Raw genomic sequence first — 26,023 nt, 5'->3', positions numbered from 1 at the left:
ACGTAGTGATATTGACACGCCAGATTAGCGCGGTAGCGTATTGTGCTAAGCAGGAAAGCGCGCTTTTCTGTATTCTTGTTAACTTTCTGAGCTTGTTTTGAATACAACCTATCATATCTATATGTTTTTGGAATCAGGAAATGATAAAGAATAAGATGACATCATTTTTGGATCGATTTCTTACATTTTAATCGTAAGACTAATTATTCTATTTTCGTTAATTGTGATCACATTTTAAGAGTAAACATGACGTATGTATATATTTTTAGATTCAGAATGTGCTGAAGAATACGATACAATCAATTTTAAATCTGTTTGCGAAAAATCGATTTTAATGACAACTTTAATGAGCAAACTCATTAATTGATTTTAAGCCTCCAAGCTGAAATGCAATACCAAAGTCCGGGCTTCGTCGAAGATTACTTGACCAAAATTTCAACCAATTTGGTTGAAAAATGAGAGCGTGACAGTGCTGCCTCAACTTTCACGAAAAGCCGGATATGACGTCATCAAAGACATTTATCAAAAAAATGAAAAAAACGTCTGGGGATATCATACCCAGGAACTCTCATGTAAAAGTTCATAAAGATCGGTCCAGTAGTTTACTCTGAATCGCTCTACACACACACACACACACACACACACACACACACACACACACACACACACACACACACACACACACAAAACTTGACTAAATATAAAAAGTCGGGTGCGCTGAGTGTAGTTTCTCTGGTGCCCTTTGCTAGCAGACGGGAAACCTTTATTAGCGAAGTCGATTTTCGGGGCCAATCGCTGTCTGATGTTTTTGATGTCCCTTATGGGTTAAGAGGTATTCAATTAGTGGTCTCGCTCAATTTGACCCGTCTCACAATACCCGGGCGCAATCAGCTTTCTTTCACGTCATTTTGTCCCTATTTATAAAAAAAAAATATAAAAAAATCCCTCTTTCCCAGAGGGTGGGAGCCGGTTAGAGACGAATGTCAAGAGGGAAGCTGTGCAAAAGGCGAAACAGAATCTACTGCCCGGGTACTATTCATTTTGCTCTGTTTGTATCTCGAGCGCTTATGTAAGTATAGACTGATTATTTCATGACTAATGCCAACTCTGTTTGACTACAATGTTTGACTTTCTCTAGTTTTAAATCGAAAATAGCGGCCTCCAGGAATCTCACAGGGAGTTTTGAAAAATGGATTCATTATTATACTGATTTTTGGGCACACCGGTTTGCCTTTTCACCTGAGGGTATCATAAAAAGTCGGGTGGACTGAGTGTAGCTTCTCGGGTACCCTGTGTCACCTTTGCTTTCTGCTTCATCAAACGTAGGCTACATATTGTGGTGATGGCAGAGAGCAAGAGATTTATTTTGGTTGCATAATTATCTTTTAATTCTTTTGAGTAATACATGTATCGGAAGTTAATGCGTAGACGTTGTCAGTTTGTACTCCGTCTGTGGTGCAGGTTTGTTTTTCTCATTCTAAAAAATGTGTGCGTGTGTGAGTGTGTGTGTGTGTGTGTGTGTGTGAGTGTGTGTGTGTGTGTGTGTGTGTGTGTGTGTGTGTGTGTGTGTGTGTGTGTGTGCGTGCTTGTCAGTGCTTGTGTGTGTGTTTGTGTGTGTGTGTCTGTGTGTGTGTCTGTGTGCATGTGTCTGTGTACAAGTATGTTGCTGTGTAGGGTTTAGCATGAGCAAGAATGACTTTTCAAAATAGCCAGAAAGCAAATGCGTTCAAGCCTCCAGAAATACATTATCAACTCATGTACTTGCCTTAATCAGGCATCTCCCAAACAATCCGCCTTCACCAAACCATGGATCTCATCTCAACCACCATTACCGTCACCATCGACACATCATCGTCATCACCACCACCACTGGGACCAACGACGACAACAACGACAGCCACAACACCAACCACAGACACCAACGTGGACTACGGCGACGATATTCCGCTCAACTTCATGCACCTCAACTACCCCTTCGCCATCGTCATCATAGCAACCTTGACTGTTGCCGCCGTCGTCGGTACCTTTGGCAACATTCTGATTCTGGTTGCCGTGGCAACGAATCGTCAACTTCGCTCCGTGGAGTCCATCTTCGTCGTCAGCCTGGCGTGTTGTGATCTCTACGTCACCATGTTCGCTCAGCCTCTCAGCATTGTGGGTTAGTTTTGTTGTTGCTGTTATTGTTGGGTGGTTTTGTGTGTCAGTGTGTGTGTGGGGGGGTGGGGGGGTGGGGGAGAGGTGTGGGGAGAGGGTTTGGTGGGTTAGATAATGTGGTTTTGTGTGTGTGTGTGTGTATTTGTGTGTGGGTGTGTTCATGTGTGTGTTTGTGTGTTAATGTGTGTGTGTGTTTGTGTGTTAATGTTTGTGTGTGTGTGTGTGTGTGTGTGTGCCGTGTGTGTGTGTGTCATTCCAGCGTCGCGGACGACGCTGGTATCTGCGGTCGGGAAGACTTTTGAGGAATTTGCCACAGGGCGCCGCCATGTTTTCTGTGCTCGACTGCGAGCAGACCACAGGCACATTACACCCAAAATTCTTGTAGGCATACACAGATGCAACATAGCATATACAGACAATAACACCCACAACACTTCAACTGCATATGAAAGGAATAAAAATAAATCCGCAAATCAGTCGCGCACAATACACCAGTTAGAAAAACAAGGAGTACCAAAGCGGCGTGCAGAAACTAAACTGACTCGGAGACTGAGAAGAAACATTTATCACACGATGTGGATAGCAAACATTAAAATAAAACAGATAAGTCAAGCAAAAAATAAACACAAATATCGAAAACACAATAAACAAAGGTAAAGAAAACAAAAAGAGATGCTTGCCGACAGTCAGTGTGTGTGTGCGTGGTTTGCCGTGTGCGTCAGCGGGGTGTGTGTGTGTGTGTGTGTGTGTGTGTGCGTGCGCGTGCATGCGTGCGTAGGCTACGTTCTTGCGTGTGTGCGTTCGAATGAGAAAGAAGAGAGAGAGAGGATTGAACAATGAGGTCACGTTCTCTGTCACATGAATACATATACACACACTGAAGGCCGCTACTTCGGACACGAACACTTGCCAACAACTGTGGTTGGACATGCTTTTGAAATGTAATATTTTTTCGACATGATTTCTGGACATACGAATCCCGCTGTGTTGCCTACTGATGTTGCGAATGATGAAGGTTTTGAGTTGACTGACCTTGAGGAGGGATTGCATCAGGCGTTTATCGTCTCAAATTATATCCTTGCTACTTTTCAGGAGTCAACTATTGCCATTCATGGTAACTTGGATAGTCAATGTTTTTATTTGTTTGATTCCCATCAAAGAAACAGAAATGGTAACCATTCTTCAAATGGCGCTGCAGTTTTGATGTCATCAAGTTAATTCCTTTGCAGAATTGATTGATTTTCTCAAAAGCCATTATCAATGTGTTTATCAATTAACACCTGTTCATTTCTGTCCAACTGCAATGCAAACTCAATGTGGAGGAAACAAGGATTCATTACAAACAAGTCATCCCTGTACATCAACAGATTTATGTACCTCAATCAATACTGCTAGTATGAGTGACAGGAATCTAAAAGAAAAAACAACCAAACGCAAATGTACTAGTACTTCTACGACTCGTTTGAATGTAAAACAGAAATGTAACACTATCTGTGACAATGACGGTTCTACGACTCGTTTGAAGGACAGTATAGATCGAACCTTAACCCACAACTACGACAATTTGTGTCAGACTTTTTTGAACAGGAAAATATGCCTCTGTTCAACAGTAACCAAAACATGGAAGATATTTTTGAAACTTTACAGAAATGTAACACTAGCCTATCTGTGACAATGTTGCTTTTGAATTGAACCCACATTTGTTGAACAGGAGAGAATGTTCCTGTTCAACAGTGCCCAAAACACTGAATCTGACGTTTTTGAATCTTTTCTGTCATCTAACTGAATCTGACGTTTTTGAATCTTTTCTGTCATCTAACCCAATTGCTCATGACTTCATCGATCTTGAACATGCCTACTTTTCAAAGAAAGACAGACAAAAGCGAAATCTGCATGTTAGCCATCTGCCTGAAATGGTCAATGCACTTTTGTAAAATTGTCACAGCTGTTATGCACTTTTGTGAAATGGTCAGTGCTGTTGTGCACTTATGCAAAACTTGGTGCTGTGCTGTTAACATTTGAACAAAATGCAAAATGCATTTTGTTCAAATGTTTAGTGCAACTTGCTACTATATAATCGCTGTATGCGCTTTGTGGTAATAATGCACTGTTGTGAAAAGTTTGCGCTAAATGTTGGCACTATGCATCATTGTTGGAGCACCCTCCTGTAGATGCACCATGCTGAAAAATGTACTTATGAATCAAGCATTGACTGAAATAAACAATTTATATATCCAGCACAACATTTAATTCATTAACTTTTGACCCGAACCTTTAACACTTCCCAAAATAAATCTTTGGTGGACATTGCATCGACGCTGTTCATTTTGAATGAACATTTTTCTTGTTAGTGTCTGTCTTTGTGTGAGTTAGTATTTGTGTTCCCCCCGCGGGTTAGGGGGAAGAATTTACCCGATGCTCCCCAGCATGTCGTAAGAGGCGACTAACGGATTCTGTTTCTCCTTTTACCCTTGTTAAGTGTTTCTTGTATAGAATATAGTCAATTTTTGTACAGATTTTAGTCAAGCAGTATGTAAGAAATGTTAAGTCCTTTGTACTGGAAACTTGCATTCTCCCAGTAAGGTAATATATTGTACTACGTTGCAAGCCCCTGGAGCAAATTTTTGATTAGTGCTTTTGTGAACAAGAAACAATTGACAAGTGGCTCTATCCCATCTCCCCCCTTTCCCCGTCGCGATATAACCTTCGTGGTCAGTTGAAAACGACGTTAAACACCAAATAACGAAAGAAAGAATAGTATTTGTGTGTACAAAAAATCCTGACAGTTATTTCATAACATCGCTCACGTACTCATGAGAATCTTCCTCCTTTTGAACCTCTCCAGGGCTTGATGTTGAATAATGAAATCGACACCTTACATTGATTTTGAAGCTGTAAGCAACGCTCCTAATGTGTAAATCAACTTAGCCTCTTCTCTCACATCAAGGTTTAAGAAAAAGGGATAACATTTTCATGATCAAAAGATTATCTTATTTTGGATGTGGCAAACCTTGTTTCCTCCTTTGTTTTACCATTTTCTTACCTCACGAGTGATCGTTATTTTGTTTAGGTTATTTCACGTGTCAGGAAAGTCAAAAGTTGAGAGTCACGCGCAGGCGCTCTGGACCAAAATGATTTTTGTTGTTGCTGTAGGCCTACATCGTGATCTCATAACGGTTAATTTTAATGGCCCATGATGCATTGTTTATAATAGCATTGATCAGGACTGGTATTCCAGCGAGAATCAATTGAGTGGGCGTGGAACACATGTTTCAGCACATTTAGCTTTCTCATAAGATGTGTATCCCTCACGGGTATTATTCCAGCGTCGCGGACGACGCTGGTATCTGTGGTTGGGAAGAACGTGCCTGTGGAGAATTAGTCTCCAAGCCAAAGCGCGCTGACTCTCCAAGCCAAAACAATTTCAAAGCTGAAAAAAATGTACAATTTACGCGAAACGATTAAACACAGCTTTCGGGTGGTTTTTTTTATATCTAAGATGTACATAAATATACCACTCCGACCATAAGGAAAAGAAAAAAAGACACACAACAAAAAAAAGACCGAGAGGAGCCGAGTCAATCCGAGACCAACCGAGAGGACGTGTTTCGCGTCGTTTCGACGTCGTTTGTTCAGATGCGGCCGGTTGGATCAGTTGCGGTCATACAGGGGCGCCTTGCACAAGAAAAGATCTTCAACAATCCCGATCATCATCATGGTACAATAATGTTTTGTGCGCCCCCATGTATGTGTTCTGTGCTAATAATGCACGGTTGTGAAATGTCCGTACACATTTTGTGGCACTATGTAATTGTTAGTGCATCCTCCTGCGGATGCTTCGTGCTAAAAATGCACTTCCATTAAAATATTGTACGCTCATGTCAGTAATATATTTTCAATTGTTTCTCTGTCAATTTCAAGTGTTTGTTTCCAATTACTTCAGTATCTCCCTGTTGCAATTCCAGGTGCATGATTCATGATGCATGTGCCAATTTGAGGTGTTTAATTCTGATTCCTGTATTTACAGTGTAAAATTAAAACTATTGTTTTCAAACATTCCTATGACACCTGGTAATGGTTCTGTGGTTTTGTTTTTAATTTGTATTTTGTTTTTCTGCAATAAATATTTGAAATGGATCTGAGGCCGACTTACTACTTTTAGCACTCTTTTTCACCACATTCCCACGTACAGATATTGCAATATCAACTCTTCCTTTCTACCTGTTTCAAACAAGCTCTATTTTTTAATTAAAAAGTTTTTACTAAATGTCTTAACATAGAGGGGGGAATCGAGACGAGGGTCTTGGTGTATGTGCGTGTGTGTGTGTGTGTGTGTGTGTGTGTGTGTGTGTGTGTGTGTGTGTGTGTGTGTCTGTCTGTCTGTGTGTGTGTGTGTGTGTAGAACGATAAACTACTGGACCGATCTTTATGAAATTTGACATGAGACTTCCTGGGAATGATATTCCAGGACGGTTTTTTTTGTTTTTTTTTATAAACGTCTTTTATGACGTCATATCCGGCTTTTTTGTACAAGTTGAGGCTGCACTGTCACACCCTCATTTTTCAATCAAATTGATTGAAATTTTGGCCAAGCAATCTTCGACGAAGGCCGGACTTCCGTATTGCATTTCAGCTTGGTGGCTTAAAAATTAATTAATGACTTTGGTCATTAAAAATCTGAAAATTGTAAAAAAATAAATAAATTATAAAACGATCCAAATTTACGTTCATCTTATTCTTCATCCTTTTCTGATTCCAAAAACATATAAATATGTTATATTTGGATTAAAAACAAGCTCTGAAAATTAAAAATATAAAAATTATGATCAAAATTAAATTTCCGAAATCGTTTTAAAAACTATTTCATCTTATTCCTTGTCGGTTCCTGATTCCAAAAACATATAGATATGATATGTTTGGATTAAAAACACGCTCAGAAAGTTAAAACGAAGAGAGGTAGGCTACAGTAAAGCGTGCTATGAAGCACAGCGCAACCGTTACCGCGCCAAACAGGCTCGTCACTTTCACTGCCTTTCAGACTACGTTCAGTTTCATTCTGTGAGTTCCACAGCTTGACTAAATGTAGTAATTTCGCCTTACGCGACTTGTTTTTTCTTGTGGCTGTTTGATCAATTCATAGCAAGCATTGACTGAAATAAACAATTTATACATCCAGCACAACATGCAGTTCATTGACTTTTGACCCTAACCTTTTAACACTTCCCAAAATAAATCTTTGGTGGACATTGCATCGACGCTGTTCATTTTGAATGAACATTTTTCTTGTTTGATATTGCTGTTGAACAAAGCGTCGCCAAGTAATAATGTTATGTCATGTCATGTCATGTCATGTCATGTCATGTCATGTTATCAAACCTAATCCCATCCAGTACAGTCAATCCACACGTTTCCGCAATTCTGCATCGTTTCCACAACGTAAATGCTTCCACTGTCTTAGTACAGTTTTGTTTTGTTTGCCAAGATTAGACGTGGACACAGGGTGAGGGCACGCACAGACAGACCGACAGACAGACAGACCGAAAACCAAACCGACACTACGGCAGAGAGACAGACAGACACACAGACACACAGACACACATGCAGGCACACACACACACACACACTCACACTCACACACACTCATACACAAACACACACACACACACAAACACAAACACACACACACACACACGCACACACACACACACAAACACACACACGCTCACACAGACAGTAAAAAAGAAAGATATAAGATAAGATAAGATAAGGTAAGATAAATCTATATTATCTGAGGATAACAGAATAAGTATTATGAATGTTCATACGTTTTTGCATCCAGGCCTTGCCTAACGAGGGGAAAACACATTTTAAAGAGAGACAGACAGACAGACAGACAGACAGACAGACAGACAGAGATAGGAGAGAGAGACAGACAGACTGACAGACTAAACTGACTGACTAGCTGAGAGAGACGGACTGACAGACAGAGAGAGAGAGAGAGAGAGAGAGAGAGAGAGAGACTTCTACAAACGTATCTACCAGGGCAAGCAGGCATTCATACAGAGAGACAGAAAACACCACCGCAACCACCACTTTTACCTCCAGCAAAAACAACAGCAACAAAACAGGTATGTTTCCATTCATTTACGCTGCTCCTTCTATCTTGTATGCGCCTTTTATTCTTCCTTTCACTGTTTGATCATCGCTTTCTTTAACCACTTTTTGCTATTTAATTTTGATTCGTGGTTGTTGTTTTTTTGCAAATGGGCCGTCTTTCTTTAGCTAATGTTTTTTACTTGTGCAAATGTACCGTCTTTCCGCATTAGCTTTTTTGGTTTACTTGTGCAACCGTCGGACGTGATCTTTCTGAGTAATGTGGCATGTGCTTCTTCTTTAAGCTTCCCATGAATAATTCTCATTGTGAGTGACCGATTTCGACTTTTGTTGTTTTTTGTTGATTTTCGTTGTTGATTTTTTATTTTTAGCAGGATTTGTAGTCTGTTTATTTAGAGTGCTCCCCCTTCTGTCTCTCTATGTCTCTTTCTCTCTCTCCCCACGCCCCCCTCTTTCTCTAGCTCTTTCTCATTCACAAACCGACACTGAAACGCGCGCGCGCGTTAGAACAATCATGTACACACCCACACATACCCACTCCACCGACACACATACACATGCATACATACACACACACACGAACACACACACACACTTGCGCGCGCACACACACACACACACACACACACACACACACACACACACACACACACACACACACTCACACACACACACTCACACACTCTCACACTCACTCCCTCACTCACACAGCCACACACTCACACAAATCCAAAACGTTTGTTTGTTTGTTTGTTTGTTTGCTTAACGCCCAGCCGACCACAAAGGGCCATATCAGGGCGGTGCTGCTTTGACATATAACGTGCGCCACACACAAGACAGAAGTCGCAGCACAGGCTTCATGTCTCACCCAGTCACATTATTCTGACACCGGACCAACCAGTCCTAGCACTAACCCCATAATGCCAGACGCCAGGCGGAGCAGCCACTAGATTGCCAATTTTAAAGTCTTAGGTATGACCCGGCCGGGGTTCGAACCCACGACCTCCCGATCACAGGGCGGACGCCTTACCACTAGGCCACCGTGTCGGTATCCAAAACGTTAACTTCTTTTAAACGAATAAGTCGTACGTTTGTTGGCGAGCACTGGACTCGATGTGAAAATAAAACTCTATAACGTATGCTGATTTTAGCCTTGATTTTTTTTCTTTTGCTGTCGAATCTGTTCTCCTTGTTGCATATTTAGTACTAGAGGAATACCCGGCTTCGCCGGGGTGAATCGCGAGACAGAGACAGACAGCGTGGCGGTTCACCACAATCACCTCCGAAGGCGAAGTCCTGTCAAACGGGATTGAGAATTTTAGAGCTTATTTCTTAGCCCTATATTATCTGTTATGGCTTCTCAAATGCCAGAACATACAGACAGACAAAAGCCGCCAGACCCCATCACAAACAGAACTCTACAATCCACAGGTGTTGCCTCCACACACACACACACACACATACACACACACACAGACACACACACACACACACACACACACACACACACACACACACACACACACACACATAGACACAGACACAGAAGCCGTATATATCTATCTATATATATAAATATGTAGAGATAGATGACAGTGGATTTTTCGATAAATAGATTCGACCTTTGCACTTTTACAGTGAGGACAACTTACGGGTACATGCAAGGAAAGCCCACAACTTTTAAGACGAACAACTCTGCAGAGTCTGCTGTGAAGGGCGACGGTAGTCTCCCTGTCACACTCGACCCCCTTTGGATGAACTTAGGTCCCTCCCAGGTGGAATGGGAACAGCACGAAAATGATTCAGTGGCCTGAACATACTGACACAGTTAAAATTAATATTAAAAGTCCTACGGTTTTGAGCCATTAAGGACTTGAGTGTTTGTCCGCTTTCAAAAAGAGGAAAGAAAGAAACAAAAAATAAGGAGAGGAGGGCAGGGGGTGGGGTTGAGTTGATAATGCTCTGTGGAATTTGTTAAAATGAAAAGTAGTTAAGATGTTTCTTGGTAAGAATTATAAGTCTGTATTCTATATCTTGAATAACGGGTTTGTAAAATGATTTTTTTTTTAATTCTGTTAGGAAACGCTACCGTTGCTGAGCTTTGGTTCAGTTTTGTGTGCTGCATGTAGTTGACTTATTTGTACTTTGTGGGAAAGTACCGCTATTATATTTTGTAAACACAATATTTATGCTTGGACGAGAATGCAGGTGAACTTTCTAGTCCTGTCAAAACAAGTTGTTTATCACGCTGTTTGTAGTGTGAGTTCGTGGCGTTCGTTCGGATTAAGTGCGTCGGCGCTTTTGATGTGCGTCACAGAGAGAATGTCGCTAGTTTAGTCCATGCACGGCTGGTATAATGTAGTTGTATCATGTTCGGTCTGGAATATTCTCGAGATTGAGTATTTACTATATATGCCAGCGCGATTTGTATGTAAAAAAGCTTCTATTTGAGTTCTGCTAGTTGTGCAGTTGTATGTATTGAATGCTGAATAAATCCTCGAACTCAATTTGACGAGTTGTTTTCTGTTGCTGCGAAGACGGGCGACGTAGAATAAAAGAACACAACTATACGACGTTTGAGAACTTGTGGCAATCTCAAGTGTCGTGTAACAATTGGGGGCCAAGCCAAGGATCTACGTTTAACGCCAAGGGTTTTCCAGCAACAAGGACCAGTGTCAAGACAGTCACAGGAGGTAGCCATCAATCGGGTGTATCCTGAGGGATCAGTATTGAGACTACGGAACCGTGGATTCGGTGTGACTGGTGAAGAGTTTGGTAATCGCCGCAGCTCGGTACGGTGAGCGACGCCGGAGTGTATCGGGATTACAGAGGTTAGCTGCCGTTTGGACGAGACGGACTTCGTCGCGGAGCTAGTGCATTAAATACTACGAAATACGACTGGGGTACGTCGTGTTCGTATCGTGAGCAGAGTGCGCCGTCACGTTAGACGAGGAGGGTGGCAGCCTGCGTCTACGAAGGTGAACAGCGACGAGAGAAGCATCGGAGGTGCAGTAGAGACTGTGTTCTTTTAGAAGACTACATTCGTCTACGTTCGGGGCTGTGAAAGAATACAGACGAACGCACCGGAAAAGACCAGAATGGCTGAGTTCTGGGGAAAAGGAATTGAACTGGGACTAAAAGGCAAGCAGTTGACGGAGTTCGTCGAGTCCCAGACACGACTGCTGGCGCAGCGTGAAGAAAGACAAGCGCAGCGTGAGCGAGAAGAAAAAGAAAGACAAGCGCAGCGTGAGCGTGAAGAAAGACAAGCGCAGAGTGAAGAAAGACAAGCGCAGCGTGAGCGTGAAGAAAGACAAGCGCAGCGTGAAGAAAGACAAGCGCAGCGTGAAGAAAGAGAAAGGCAAATTGAGCTGAAACGCTTAGAGCTCCAAATAGAAATGGAGACGAAGCGTTTAGAGCTTCAGACAGAAATGGTGCGTGTTCAAAATGAGCACGAGGCACCACGCCAAAGAGATAACCAGCAGCAAATGTTACACAGGGCACCGAAACTTCCAGCATTCGCTGACGGGAAGGACCAGATCGACTGCTACCTTGCAAGATTCGAGAGGTTCGCTGAGAGTGCTAGATGGCAGCGCGACGACTGGGCGATTCTACTCAGCGCACATTTGACTGGGGCAGCACTTGAGGTCTACGCTAGACTCTCAAACGATGACGCCAGAGACTATAATGTACTGAAGGAAGCTCTGTTGCGTTGCTACAACTTCACTGAAAGGGGCTACCGTCAACGCTTCCGCGAATGCCAGCCATTGTCTGGAGAGACACCGAGCCAGTTTGTGGAGCGCCTGTCGTCATACCTGCAGAAGTGGGTGGAGTAATCAGGTGAAGTGCAGTCATACGAGAGTCTGCGGGACTTGATCGTGAAGGAGCAGTTCCTTAATGCCTGCCCGAAGGACCTGGCGACCCGCTTGGAAGAGCAAAAACTGCGGGGTTTGAAGGACATTACTGATGCTGCTGAGCGTTATCTCATTGCTCATGGAAGGACCCTGGGGACGTCAAAGTCATCGAAACCTTTCCAGAAGAGCGGGAACCAGGGAAACCAACCTGCCAAGGGACAAACTGAGTCCGCACCATCATCCAATGAAGGGCAGAACATAACGTGTTTCCATTGCAATGCCAAGGGCCACCGAGTCGCCAACTGTCCCCAAAAGAAAAATAACGGACATGTCAATGACAAAGCGCAAGAACATCGACGGAGATATTACGACAACAAGAGGCAAACGAGTGGCTCGAACCAACAAGTATGTGCGAGCAGCGTCATACTTCCAAGGGCTGCCGAGCAAGTGGCTACACCATCGGACGTGGAAGAATGTCTATCTGATGGCCAGCTTCTACTCGCCAATGGCAAGTCAATCTCTGTCGTCGCCAGCGCAGCTGTGTCAGTGTCGAACATGCCCGTGTCGAAGGGATTTGTTGAGAAGCAGGAAGTGACTGTTCTCAGAGATTCGGGCTGCAATGGAGTCATTGTCAAAGAGGATCTGGTGCCAACAGAGAAGTTCACTGGTGACTTCAAGTGGACGCTCATGGCTGACAGCAAATGTGTGAAGGCACCAGTGGCAAAGATCCAGATAGATACTCCATACTTCACCGGAGAAGTTGAGGCCGTCTGCCTGAAGAAGCCCTTGTACGATCTATTAATTGGGAACATTGGGGGTGCGAGACGTCCTGATGACCCTGATGTCGAATGGAGAATGGGCGCAGCTCAGCCTGCTGTTGAGGAGGAAGACCCACTGCCATTCGCGAATGAAGATATCAGCGAACTGTTACGAGATGACAGAGCAACTGTGCATCGCCGCGACCAGCCGCAGGTCGTAAGCGCTGTGACGACCAGAGCCCAGGCGAAGAAGGACAAAACAACTACGCCACTCAGGGTCACCAACAGTTCTGCAACTGCTGTCGTGGACAGGGATCAGCTGATTCAGCTACAGGAAGCTGATTTGACCTTGACAAAGTACAGGAGTCGTCCTGTCAAGGAGATGACTAAGGGCGAAGGCACTGTGCACTTTGAAGTAAAGGCCAAGATTCTGTACAGAGTGTTCCAGCACCCGAGAGTCAACGGTGGGAAGCCATTACGTCAAGTTCTGGTGCCTCAACCACTTAGGCGCCAGGTGATGGAGGTGGCCCACGACTCTATTATGGGAGGTCACCTGGGTGTCAAGAAGACATCGGACAGAATCCAGGCTGCGTTTTACTGGCCAGGACTGCATGCAGATGTGACTCGATTCTGCCGATCGTGCGATATTTGCCAGAAAACCATACCTCGAGGAAGGGTCCCGAAAGTGCCGTTGCAGAAGATGCCTTTGATCGACCGACCTTTCAAGAGGGTGGCCATTGACCTCATCGGCGAGATCAAACCGCCAAGTGAAGCGGGTCATCGTTGGGTACTGACCCTGGTAGACTATGCAACCAGGTACCCAGAAGCCGTGCCTCTGAAGAAAATTGACACCGAGACTGTTGCCGAGGCACTTGTGGACATTTTCAGCAGAATTGGGGTTCCTGAAGAGATCCTCACAGACCTGGGGACACAGTTTGTCTCTGAATGCATGGAAGAGGTCAACAGGCTGCTGAGCATTCGTCACTTGACTACGACACCTTATCACCCGATGTGCAATGGGCTGGTCGAAAAATTCAATGCGACGCTGAAGTCCACGCTGAAGAAACTATGCAGTGAGCAGCCAAGGCAGTGGCATCGCTACATCAATGCCTTGCTATTTGCATACAGGGAGGTGCCACAAGAGTCCACTGGATTCTCCCCGTTCGAGCTGATGTACGGGCGGACCGTGAGAGGTCCGATGCAAATACTAAAGGAATTGTGGACGAAAGATGTGGACACACCTGAAGTGAAGAACAGTTACCAGTACGTGTTCGAGTTGCGAGAGAAACTGGAGGAGACTCTCGAGATTGCGAGAGAAAACTTGAGAAAGTCTCAGGATAGTGGAAAGCACTACTACGACCGCAAAGCCGTAAACAGGAAGTTTACACCAGGTAACAAAGTGCTGATACTGCTTCCCACTGATCACAACAAACTACTGATGCAGTGGAAAGGCCCATACGAGGTTGAGGCCGTGGTAGGGATCAACGACTACAAGGTGAATGTCGGCAAGAAGTCCAAGATCTACCACGCTAACCTCCTGAAACTGTATGTGGAGAGACCTCCGGAAGCAGTACAGGTCGCAGCAAGTGTGGAAGAACCAGCCGAACTAGACGAGTTCGACGGCGAGGAACTACTGGAGTTGGGAGACCTCCACAAGAAAGAGGGAGTGGATGACGTCAAGCTAGGACCTGACCTGACAGAAGATCAGCAGAAGGAGCTGCATGATTTTATGGGCGACTTCACCCATAGGTTCTCTGATGTTCCAGGCTCTACGTCCTTGGTCGAACATGAAGTCCACCTCACATCTGACGTTCCTGTTCGGTCAAAACCATACCCTATCCCGTTTCAGGCTCGGGAATCCTTGAAGAAGGACATCGACAGCATGTTGAAGATGGGGGTCATCCGTGAGTCATCATCCCCTTACTCATCTCCCGTTGTTGTTGTCAAGAAGAAAGACGGTACAAACAGGGTATGCATTGACTTCAGGAAAGTCAATAAGATCACCGTGTTTGACCCTGAACCAATGCCGACGGCAACTGATCTATTCCGACAGTTAACCGGCAGTAAGATCTTCTCAAAGATCGATCTCAGCAAGGGATATTGGCAAATTCCTGTGCGCGAAGAGGACATACCAAAGACCGCCTTTGCAACTCCAGACGGAACGTATGAGTGCCTGCGGATGCCTTTTGGCATGGTGAACAGTGGTGCTACCCTGAAGAGGGGAATGCGAAAAATGCTCAAAGGAATGAAGAATGTTGTGTACTACTGGGATGATCTGCTAGTCCACACGGAGACCTTTGAGGAGCATCTGGAGACTTTGAGGGAATTGTTTTCCCGCCTGACAAAAGCTAATCTGACCGTGAGACCCAGCAAGTGCATTTTGGGGACCGACAACGTTGACTTCATAGGTCATTCACTGAAGGAAGGTCAAAAGGGGCTTTTGTTGGAAAACGTCACCAAGATCCTCAATGCGCCACGTCCTGAAACCAAGAAGCAGGTGCGATCCTTCCTTGGATTGGCTGGGTACTACAGAGAGTTTATTCCAAACTTCGCCGCCATAACGGCGCCTTTGTCGGACATGACCCGAAAAGGATGCCCCAACCGAATACTTTGGGGACCAGCTCAGGAGAAGGCATACCAGACCGTGCGCGACCTGATGTCACGAGACCCGGTGCTACGCCTTCCTGATACTGCCAAAGAGTTCATCTTGCGTACAGACGCATCGGACGAAGGGATCGGCGCCATGCTGATGCAAGAGCATGGAGGTAAACCGTTTCCGGTCAGCTATGCCAGCAAGAAGCTGTCAGGAGCCGAGAAGAACTACTCGACCATGGAGAAAGAGTGTTTAGCCATCGTGTGGGGAATCAAGAAATTTGAACTCTACCTCCAAGGGGTGAAATTCGTGCTTCAGACTGATCACAAACCCCTCACCTACCTGAACTCTGCAAAGTTTGTAAATAATCGTATCATGAGGTGGGTGATGTACTTGCAGAACTTTGATATGCGAGTGGAATCGATCAAAGGTTCAGACAATGTTGGAGCAGATTTTCTCAGCCGAGTATGTGAGTAAAACTGTGTTCATTCTCCAACAGACTAATGTACATACCTGGATTTCAATCTGTTATGTATACATAATATGTGTACAGGTAGCGTTTCAATGATTGAAAGAAATTAGGTAAATTTCTTCTGGTGTTGGGGGTAATGTTAGGAAACGCTACCGTTGCTGAGCTTTGGTTCAGTTTTGTGTGCTGCATGTAGTTGACTTATTTGTACTTTGTGGGAAAGTACCGCTATTATATTTTGTAAACACAATATTTATGCTTGGACGAGAATGCAGGTGAACTTTCTAGTCCTGTCAAAACAAGTTGTTTATCACGCTGTTTGTAGTGTGAGTTCGTGGCGTTCGTTCGGATTAAGTGTGTCGGCGCTTTTGATGTACGTCATAAGAGAATGTCGCTAGTTTAGTCCATGCACGGCTGGTATAATGTAGTTGTATCATGTTCGGTCTGGAATATTCTCGAGATTGAGTATTTACTATATATGCCAGCGCGATTTGTATGTAAAAAAGCTTCTATTTGAGTTCTGCTAGTTGTGCAGTTGTATGTATTGAATGCTGAATAAATCCTCGAACTCAATTTGACGAGTTGTTTTCTGTTGCTGCGAAGACGGGCGACGTAGAATAAAAGAACACAACTATACGACGTTTGAGAACTTGTGGCAATCTCAAGTGTCGTGTAACAAATTCAAATCGAGTTAAAAAGTGGAACCTTTCAGGATCACCAATAAAACCAAATAGATGAGCAAGTAAGAGGAACACGAACAATAAATCTCAAAACTTTTTACAAATAAAAGGATTAAGATGTAAGCCACGAAGGCCGTGGTAATAAAAACAATATGTACAGTTTGGCGACTAGTGGGCCTTGGGTGAGGATATGTTGTCTAGAGGCTAGTCGCTAGAATCAGGAGGGATGGCGGGAGCCACTCGACCTCAAACTGAAACACGCTGATGTGATAATCTGGGCTTAGTTATACCCACAGCCCCATGTCCGAGTCCCTGACCAGTCGGCACAGCAGGAAGCTGTGTGACCAGCCTAGAGAACTGTTACTGCGCAAATAATCCTGGGGACTCAGACCATGGAGCTGCATATGGTCATATAAGGTTTTAAAGGTAATTCTATTTGTAGCGCATGGAGCGAAAATGTGTTGAAATGAATAGGGTTCTCCACAATGGCAGGACTTGTTAAAGATATGGAAGCGGCAGCCGCCGGCACGGAGGCGTCTGAAGATAGTGAGGAGGTTTGTTGGGAGATCGCGGTGTAGATCGTTCATATCAATGGGTTGATAGGACAGAGATGTTACGTACTGACTTCGAATGAGTTTACGGATTTTACTGTAGAACTCGGTTACTGAGTAGCCGATGTTAGTGTTAGCTGGGCTAGATTCTGCCGCTTCTTTGGCAGCGACATCCGCCAGTTCATTTCCCCGGACCCCTACGTGAGAGGGGACCCAGAGAAATGATACGGATGTGCCGGATGAGATTAACTGGTGACATATAAAGAGGATTTCTCTTTGTAGCTCTGCCCGATTTGATGTGTTTCGATGCAGAGCTTGTAATGAAGAGCGCGAGTCAGAGCAGAAAACTACCGCACGCGGTGTGACTGGGAGGTCATTTATAAAAGTGCATGCCATGAGCAAGGCAAATAGCTCGGCTGAGAATATGGAGATGTCTTTATTAAGAGTATATTTCCTTGAGATTTTGAGATCTGGGATCACAAAGGCGCAGCCAACGCTGCCGTCTGCAAATTTGGATCCGTCAGTAAAGACTTTTAAATGCTCCGAGAATTTGTAGTTTAGGGTTTCTTTTGTAACAGTAGCTAGGTAGACGGGGTTATCTTTTTTGGTAGTATTATCTTCACTGTCGTATATGATAGTAGGGGTTTCCTCAAGCCAAGGCGGGTAGGAGGGCGGGGGGACCCTGGCCAGCTCACTGACCTTCACCCCGCTATCGGCTAGAATGCGGTTTACTGTGTCGGATAAGGGTAGCGTTTTGGCCAAGAGTTGAGTGCTATGTTTGGTGTTGGCCTCATAATTTTGGTGCTGAGGAAAAAAGTCAGTCAGGACCTCGCAGGCAGAGTTCTCTACCGCGTGGGCTCTGACAGCATACTGAGCTGAACGGAGTTTTATCTCATCCACAAGGGGCAGCCACCCACACTCGCTGTAGACTCGACTCTTACTCGCTTGTTGGGAGAGTCCCAGAGCTATTTTGAGCGCCCTGCACTCTATAATAGCCAGTTTTTTCATGAGCGCCGGGCGCGTCGCGAAAAAAGCTTCGCACCCGTAAAGGAGGCGGGAGCGAATTAATGCCCGCACTACCTCTGTGACACTTACGTCCTCTGGCCCAGGATTGGGACGCCAGGTAGCGTATGATATAAAGATCCTTGTTGGCCTTATTGATCAGATGTTCGATATGACTGGTCCAGTTAAGTCGGGTATCGATGATAACGCCGAGGAACTTAACTTCTGAGCTCGGTTTGATAATATCACAACCTATCTTTATACTGCAGTTCCTGTACAGTTGTCTACGGGAGACAACAAGAAAGACTGTTTTATTTGAGGCTAGTTGGAAGCCGTTGGTGTACATATATTGACAGAGGTTGTCGATTTTAGTTTGGTAAGAAGATAAGTCAACAGTGTTGGTAACTCTGTTATGGCGTGGTCTATTAGTGTCTATTAAGGCGAGGTCGTCCGCATACAGAAGTACACTGGCACCGTCAACCTTAACAGAAGTAATGTCATAGAGCATGATGCTGAATAAGTTTGGCGCGATGATACTGCCCTGGGGAACCCCCATGTCCAGCGCATGGGTTTCGGACACCGAAGAGCCCACTCGGACAGACATCTTGCGATTGCTGATGAAGTTTTTGATGAATTGGTACATGTGGCCAGAGACACCGATTCTGCCGAGTTTTAGGAGTAGACGAGCATGCCAGACGCTGTCGTACGCAGATTTAATATCAAAGAAGGTTCCAAGAAGAGAATTATTACTATGTGCCAAGGTCTTTTTGATTTTTTCAGTGACGTGCACAATGTGGTCCGCACACGAACGACCTTGCCTAAAACCTGCCTGGCATGTAGGAATGATATTGTGTTTATTGAGGTGGAACTCCAGCCTCTGGTTCACCACCCGCTCAAAGATCTTGCTGAGGTGGGGGGTTAGTGATATGGGGCGGTAACTGCCAGGTAGATTGCCCGGTTTTCCGCTCTTCAATACTGCTACTACTTGTGAGTCTGACCACGCTGCGGGGATAGTATCCTTTAACCAGCATAGATTGAAAAACTAAGTGAGCAACTTAACAAAGTTAGGTGGTAGATGTTTTATCATGTGATATGATATTGGGTCTAAACCTGTGGATTTTTTTGGGTCTTTCACAGAAGAGATGGCGTTTTGGACTTCTTTTGTCTTAAACATGCAGTTTATAGGCAACTGGTTGTCATCTGGGGGGTATGTGAAACCCTTCTCCTGATCTAACCTATAATTGAGTCGTTCAGTATCTAGGGATTTTGATTGACTATTCTTGGCAAAGGTATCTGCTAATAGGTTTGCCTTTTCAGAGTCAGTTGTGATCATTTTATCACCCGATAGTAGTGGCTTTTCTTTAGTTCTGTATCTACATTTAAATCTGCGGATTTTCTTCCAGATTTTGCCACAGTCTTTGTAATCTTTAGTTTCTTTGTGGACAAAGTTTTCCCAGTTTTGAAGTTTAGCCTCAGCGGTGATCTGGTTAAATTGTATTTCAGCTGACTTCATATTCGTGAAGTTAGCGTCTGAGCAGTGCCTGAGATATGTCCTAATGTGATATCGCTTGTTTGCCAAGGCTTCATCACAGTCTGCATTCCACCACTCATTCCTTTTGGCCTTACAGTTAGGATTTACTGATTTAAGCGGAATGTGATTATTAGCAGCAGTGAGTATACATTGACGTATGTTATTGTAAGAGGCTTCGATGTCATCCGTAAGGAGAGTTTCCTCCCTGACACCCTCGAGCTCCGCACGGAAGCTGTCCCAATTTGCCTGTTTGTAATTGTACTTTTTTCTGACCTCCGAGTTATTGCGATTAGGGGCGAAGTGGCGGAAGGTAAGAACAATGGGTAAGTGATCGGAGCCGAGGGCGTCCGGGAAAACGTTCCAGTCGATGTCAGTGACTATGGCATTTGAGCAAAGGGAGAGATCGATTGCTGACGGGGAATGGTCAGCTCTGTCTGGAAGTCTGGTTGCCGAGCCATCGTTTAGTATACAAAAGTCAGTTTCCAAAATGACGTCAGCAAGGTTGCTATTGGCATGTTTGTATCTAGGGTTAGCAGAGTCCCACAGAGGGTGGTGATTATTAAAATCACCCATCACGCACCAGTGTGCCCTGCTATGATCCAGGGATTTTAGCCAGTCGGTAGTTCCTTTTTTATTACACCCGTGGGGGTAATATATGTTAACTATGTTGAGGTTTTTGGATCCTTTTATTTCGATTTCAACAGCACATGTACTGAGATTTTCTGAACTAGGGATGAGAGGTGCAAAGGGTTTGTAATTTAAGGAAGACTTTAGATAAATAGCTGTTTGAATGAGTTGCCCTGAGCCCTTTTGCTCTACTATGGGAGGGAAGTCAAAACCATCTATAGAAGGCAGTAGGGAGCGTTTTCTCTTGACTGACTGGATAACTAAGATGTCAGCAGAGTGATTTGATATATAATTATATAGCTGAGAGAAGTTAGAGTTGATAGAGCGACAGTTCCACTGTAATATGATAAATCCGTGACCGCTTTCACCTTGTTCAGCCATTTTAACACGCACAAAGAAGGTAAGTTAAAGGGCAGATTTAAAATAGGTTAAAAAGTGGTTTTAACAGCTTTCATATCCGTCACGGACAACTGCTTGGCACCAGCAAGGGCGCCCAGCGCCAGAGTGGCGCCGCCCGGAATGAAGCGTTCAACCTTGGTGTTGGAGAGTTGTGTGTATGTAGCTGAGAGGGAGTCGATCAGGTCGAGAGGACTCTGCATCTGTCTGGCCTTAACCATGAAGCCGAGGCACTGCTCGATGAAACCTTGAAGGCCTCTTTGTTGTTCATTTAAATTAGCATATTGCTCTCCTGTTTTTAGCTTATCTAGTGCAGCGTCGGCTAGCTCATGCTCTGCCTTCTCCTGCTCCTCCCTCATCTGCTGCTTTATTTCCTGTTCAGTTTTAAGTTTGTATTCTCTGAATCTCTGGGCCAATCCCTCCTCCATTCTCCCCATCAACCTCTCGAAGAGCTGCTCTTCTTTCGAGTCCTCCTTCCTGTTCTGGGCTTTGCGTAGGAGGGAGGCCTTTAACCCGGGGGTCCCATGAAGCGGCGCCTCTGCCCGAGCCGTCTGAGACTTACAGGGCGCCTGGGGGCCAGGATTTGGATTTTGCGAAGTTGTTTGGTGCTTCGCGGTTGCAGCAGAACTGTCCGCATGAACTGGAAGGAGTGTATTGTCATGTTCGGTCATTCTGTTTTAGATTTCTTGTATTTTATTTACTTGCCCACCCAGGGGGGGTCTCTGGACAGCCAAAGAGTACCCGGACCGGGGGGTTGAGGTCCGCCGGATCGGTTGCGGAGGGGGACGCCAGAAGGAGTCCCTCATTTCCGCTGGGGCAGTCGCTGTTTTATTTTGTTGTTTGGCGAGCTCGCGCCGCGCCCGATCCAGGGCCTCAGAATATGGTATGTATGCTGCCGACCTGATCTTATTGGCCTGCAGCCTCAGTCTCATTTCCGGGCATCCAAGATAAGCGGCGGAATGCTCGCCCTTGCAGTTTACGCAATGTTTGGCCTTGGTGCACGTCGCTCCGTCGTGGCCCTTGGAGCCACATCGGGGGCAGATCTGCACTTTTGATTTGCATTGTTGTTTTAGGTGCGATAGTCTCTGGCACTTCGTACAGCGCCGCACTGGAGGAGTGTAGGGTTCGACGCCGTACACCTCACTCTCCAGAACGACGCTGTCTGGAAGAATTGCCGTTGTAAACGTGACACGGACCGCCTGAGACGGTTTCCCATCCCTAAGGAGAAGACGGCGAAAAGATCGAACAGAGGAGGGGCCCTTTTCTACAAGACTCCCATCCTCCATCCGGACGCGCACGCCCACTGCCATCTCAGACAGGTCTGTTCCTGAATGTATTGTGGGTATGCGTTTAATGACACCTTCGGTTGTTACCTCCGGACGGTGGCATTTCACTTTGATGCCGCCGATCGAGTCCAGCCTCAATAGCTTGTTTTGTTGTGATGCTGAGGAGCACCCTACCAGGACGCTCCCAGCTGCCAGCATGCGTATTACACAAAAGCCGCCAGACCACATCACAAACAGAACTGAAGAATGCACAGGTGTTGCTTACATAGAGACACACACACTCACACACACACACACATACACACACACACACACACAGAGAAGCCGTATATATATATATGTATATGTATATGACTAAGTGCCAAAAGGTGCTCACAGAACAGAAGACGACTTTGTTTTACAATAAAAATGTTTCTAAAAACGTGTGTCTGCTGAAAATTGGTGTGTGTGTGGATGAATGTGCGAAGAGATAGTGGACATAATTTCGTGTGTCTGACTTGAACGGTTTTGAAGTTATCTTTGTTTAAAGTCAAAAATAACGCCAAAACCGGCCATCTGAAAAAGGACATCGTGATACCTCGTGTTTTGAATATGCCACAGAAAAATAACAAGAAGCACAAATGAATTGCATTTAGTTTGATTGAATGCCTGAAACATCGCTTTACAGACGAGACCAAACGTCAAATCTAAATCTCGAGAGAATTTTTTTTTTTCGATAACCGAATTTTAAGGTGTCGCACGCAAGATGATTCGTCATCACGGCATACATTTTTCAATCGCAGATATTTACTAAATTTCTTTTTCAAAAACTCTGGAATTGATGTCGACACGTCAAGCGATAACGGTGTATCAAACTGCTGTCTTTCAAGTAATCCAGCAAAGACTGCAGAACTTTTGAACAGCATTTTTGAAAACGATTTGAAAATTTCGTCATATCTTGCGTGCGACAAAATGTTCGGTAATTAACGGTTATTTTCTTTTAAAAACAAAATTTACATGTACAAAGATCTACTTCATTTACGGAACCACGTGACACATTCTGTGTTCAAAATTTGTGAAGAAATCACGAACCACGATTGCGCTATCAAGTGTTGAAATTATGTCGTCAACATCTTTTCAGATCTTGCGTGCGACACCTTCTTGCGTTCAACATAAAATGTCACTACCTTATCGAGTTTAATGGGTAAAACTAACTATTTGTTGTCTTAGTTTAATCTTCTTAATTAAAAGCGTAATAAAACCGAACTTCTAAGATGAATTTTAATTGAGATTAGCGAAAGAGCGGGCACGCAAGTCGACCTTAAAGTAAAAGAATGATAACACGAGCGTTTGTCGTATTGTCTTGCGTGCAACACATTGTCCAAAAAGGAAAATGTATATTTTTCTCAGACGTTTTTTAAGTTGAAACCTTGAAACTTCACACACATTTGGGGTTTAATCGCCCCCATGCATGGTAAAAGTCTTGTTGACCCTTGTCAGATTTCAAGGTCACGGCTGGGTCACATGTGGTTCAGAAAACGGATGAAACATATTTTTTCAGAGATTTTTGAAGCTAGAACCTTCAAACTTCAAACAACGCTTTTGCTTAATGATTGTTCAACATGGAGAATTCAAGGTTGATCCTTGAGAAATGTGAAGGTCATAGCAGGGTCTCGTGTGGGTAAAAAAAAAACATAACCTTTTTCTCAGAGTTTTTCAAAGCAAGAACCTTGAAAGTTCACATTTTTGGGCTTAATAGCCTCCATACACGGTTAAAGTCTTGTTGACCTTTGTCGAATCTCAAGGTCACATGGGCAAATCAAAAACACGAAAATGCATCATTATCTCAGTTTTTTTTAAAGGGAGAGCCTTCAAACATCACACAACTCTCAACTCCGACTTAAAGAAGTTAAGGTAGATCCTTGTCACATGTCAAGGTCACAGAAAGGTCTCGTACGGGTAAAACAAACAAAACAAACAGATAATATTCATTTTTTCAGCTTTGTTGTTAGCTAGAATAGAGGCACATGCCACCATTCCATTCAACATGACTCATAGAAATGTATGATGTATGACGTAATTGCATTGTGTGTAATGACGCGGCTGCCTCTGTAGTTATTCCAGCCTTTGAAGAAATGGCGTTTTTCCTTGCTTGGACACATTTTTCCTTTTCTTGGATGTTTCAGGAGTTTGGGTGAGTTTGGTGTATATGGTTGAACACAATTTAAAATTTGCATAAAAGTGTATTAAAATAAACAGTGGTAGCCAGTCTCATCTGTTGTGTCGACAATTTAATCTCTTTTGTGTGACCTCAACTTGACCCCTCTGAATGCTCTCAATCATGGAAATTGACCACACTTTGATTATAACCAAACAACATCAAAACTTTGGAATGTGTGAAGTTTCAAAGGTGTTGCTTAAAAGGCGTTCGTGAAAATGACAATTGTATGTGTCTGACTTCAATGCGACCCCGCTGCGACCTTGACGTTTGATTTTATCAACCAGACTTTCATCATGTGTGAATGACTTCAAACACTATAAAACTAGTTGAAGAAATTGACAATTTTTCAAAGTTTAAGCCAGATGGCACTGCTGTGACCTTGAAATTTGACAAACATTAACCAGGCGGTCACCTTTTTTAGAAAATATCCTTAAAGGATCTTTAACCTTACTGTGACCTTGGAATTTGATGAGGTTTAATTTAACTTGCGTAGTGTGCCAAGTTTCAAGGCCCTAGCTTCAAAAACATATGAGAAAACCTCATTGAAAAATGTATATGTTTGACCTCAACGCGACCCTGCTGTGACCTTGACTTTTTCAACCAGACTTTAATCGTGTGTGAACATTATACACTAGAACTGTGTGTATTTTCAAAGCTCGTGCTATAAACGCGCTGAATAAATTGAAAATATTCCACATTTGGACCAGATGTGACCCCGCTGTGACCTTGAACTTTGACAAAGATTAACAAGCAGGTCACTTTTAATGAGGTTTTATAAAAATGCTGAAAGTATGTGAAGTATGTAAAGTCTAACTGATCTAGTATTAAAACATGTAAGACGTGACAACGACAATTTTCCAGTTTGCAAAGGAAATTTAACCTCGCTGTGACCTTGAAATTCAATGTTGTTTAGTGTGATGTGCACCATACCTGGAGGTCATTATACTTTGGTTGTGTGCCAAGTTTCAAAGCCCTAGCTTTAAAAACGTGCGAGATAACCTTAATGCTATGACTCAGTGCCGTTTTGAATGATATAACGAACAAAATTATCGTTATTTGTAAAATCATTTGGGTAAATTTATCTTTTCTTTTCGTAATTGGGTTCCAGCATCTGTTGTCTTAACAAAAATCACAATATCAGTCGTGTTTGTCAACTTTTATTTTTTAGCCCCTTTGTCCGCTTTTCGTGCGCACCTTTTGGCACTTAGTCATATCTATATCTATAAATATATAGAGATAGATGACAGTGTATTTTTCGCGTGGCTATAAATTGATTCGACCTTTTCACTTTTACAGTAAGGACAACTTACGGGTACATGCAAGGAAAGCCCACAACTTCTAAGGCGAACAACTCTGCAGAGTCTGCTGTGAAGGGCGACGGTAGTCTCCCTGTCACACTCGACCCCCTTTGAATGAACTTAGGTCCCTCCCAGGTGGAATGGGAACAGCACGAAAATGATTCAGTGGCCTGAACATTTCATGTCGAGTCCCATCGCTGTCGACGAGGCCAAATGTAACCGAGTGCCGAAACACTGCAATCACCTTAGGACGAAGTTCACTCAAACGGGATTGAGAATAACTGTTAAGGCTTCTCGAAGGAAGGCCTGAACATACCGACACACCAAAGCCGCTAGACCACATCACAAACAGAACTCTACAATCCACAGGTGTTGCCCACACACACACACACACAAACAAACACACACACACACACACACACACACACACACACACACACACACACACACACACACACACACACACACAGAGAAGCCGTATATATATATATCTATATCTATATCTATAAATAT

The 26,023-nt window shown here is 44.0% G+C and overlaps 1 protein-coding gene across 1 annotated transcript in view; it reads left to right on the top strand.

Annotated features, from left to right (window-relative positions):
* Nucleotides 1-1,806: 1,806 nt before the first annotated feature.
* Nucleotides 1,807-26,023, top strand: part of LOC138965608 (D(2) dopamine receptor A-like) — a 26,785-nt gene continuing 2,568 nt past the window's right edge. Inside the window, exon 1 of the mRNA XM_070337787.1 lies at nt 1,807-2,158. Within this exon, the coding sequence (XP_070193888.1) occupies nt 1,807-2,158 (352 nt within the window). The remainder of the gene's footprint in view (nt 2,159-26,023) is intronic.

This window comes from Littorina saxatilis, linkage group LG4, assembly GCF_037325665.1.
Source record: "Littorina saxatilis isolate snail1 linkage group LG4, US_GU_Lsax_2.0, whole genome shotgun sequence".
Lineage (NCBI taxonomy): Eukaryota > Metazoa > Mollusca > Gastropoda > Littorinimorpha > Littorinidae > Littorina > Littorina saxatilis.
Note: the sequence above shows the minus strand (reverse complement) of the source record. Positions and strands in the feature narration are given on the sequence as shown.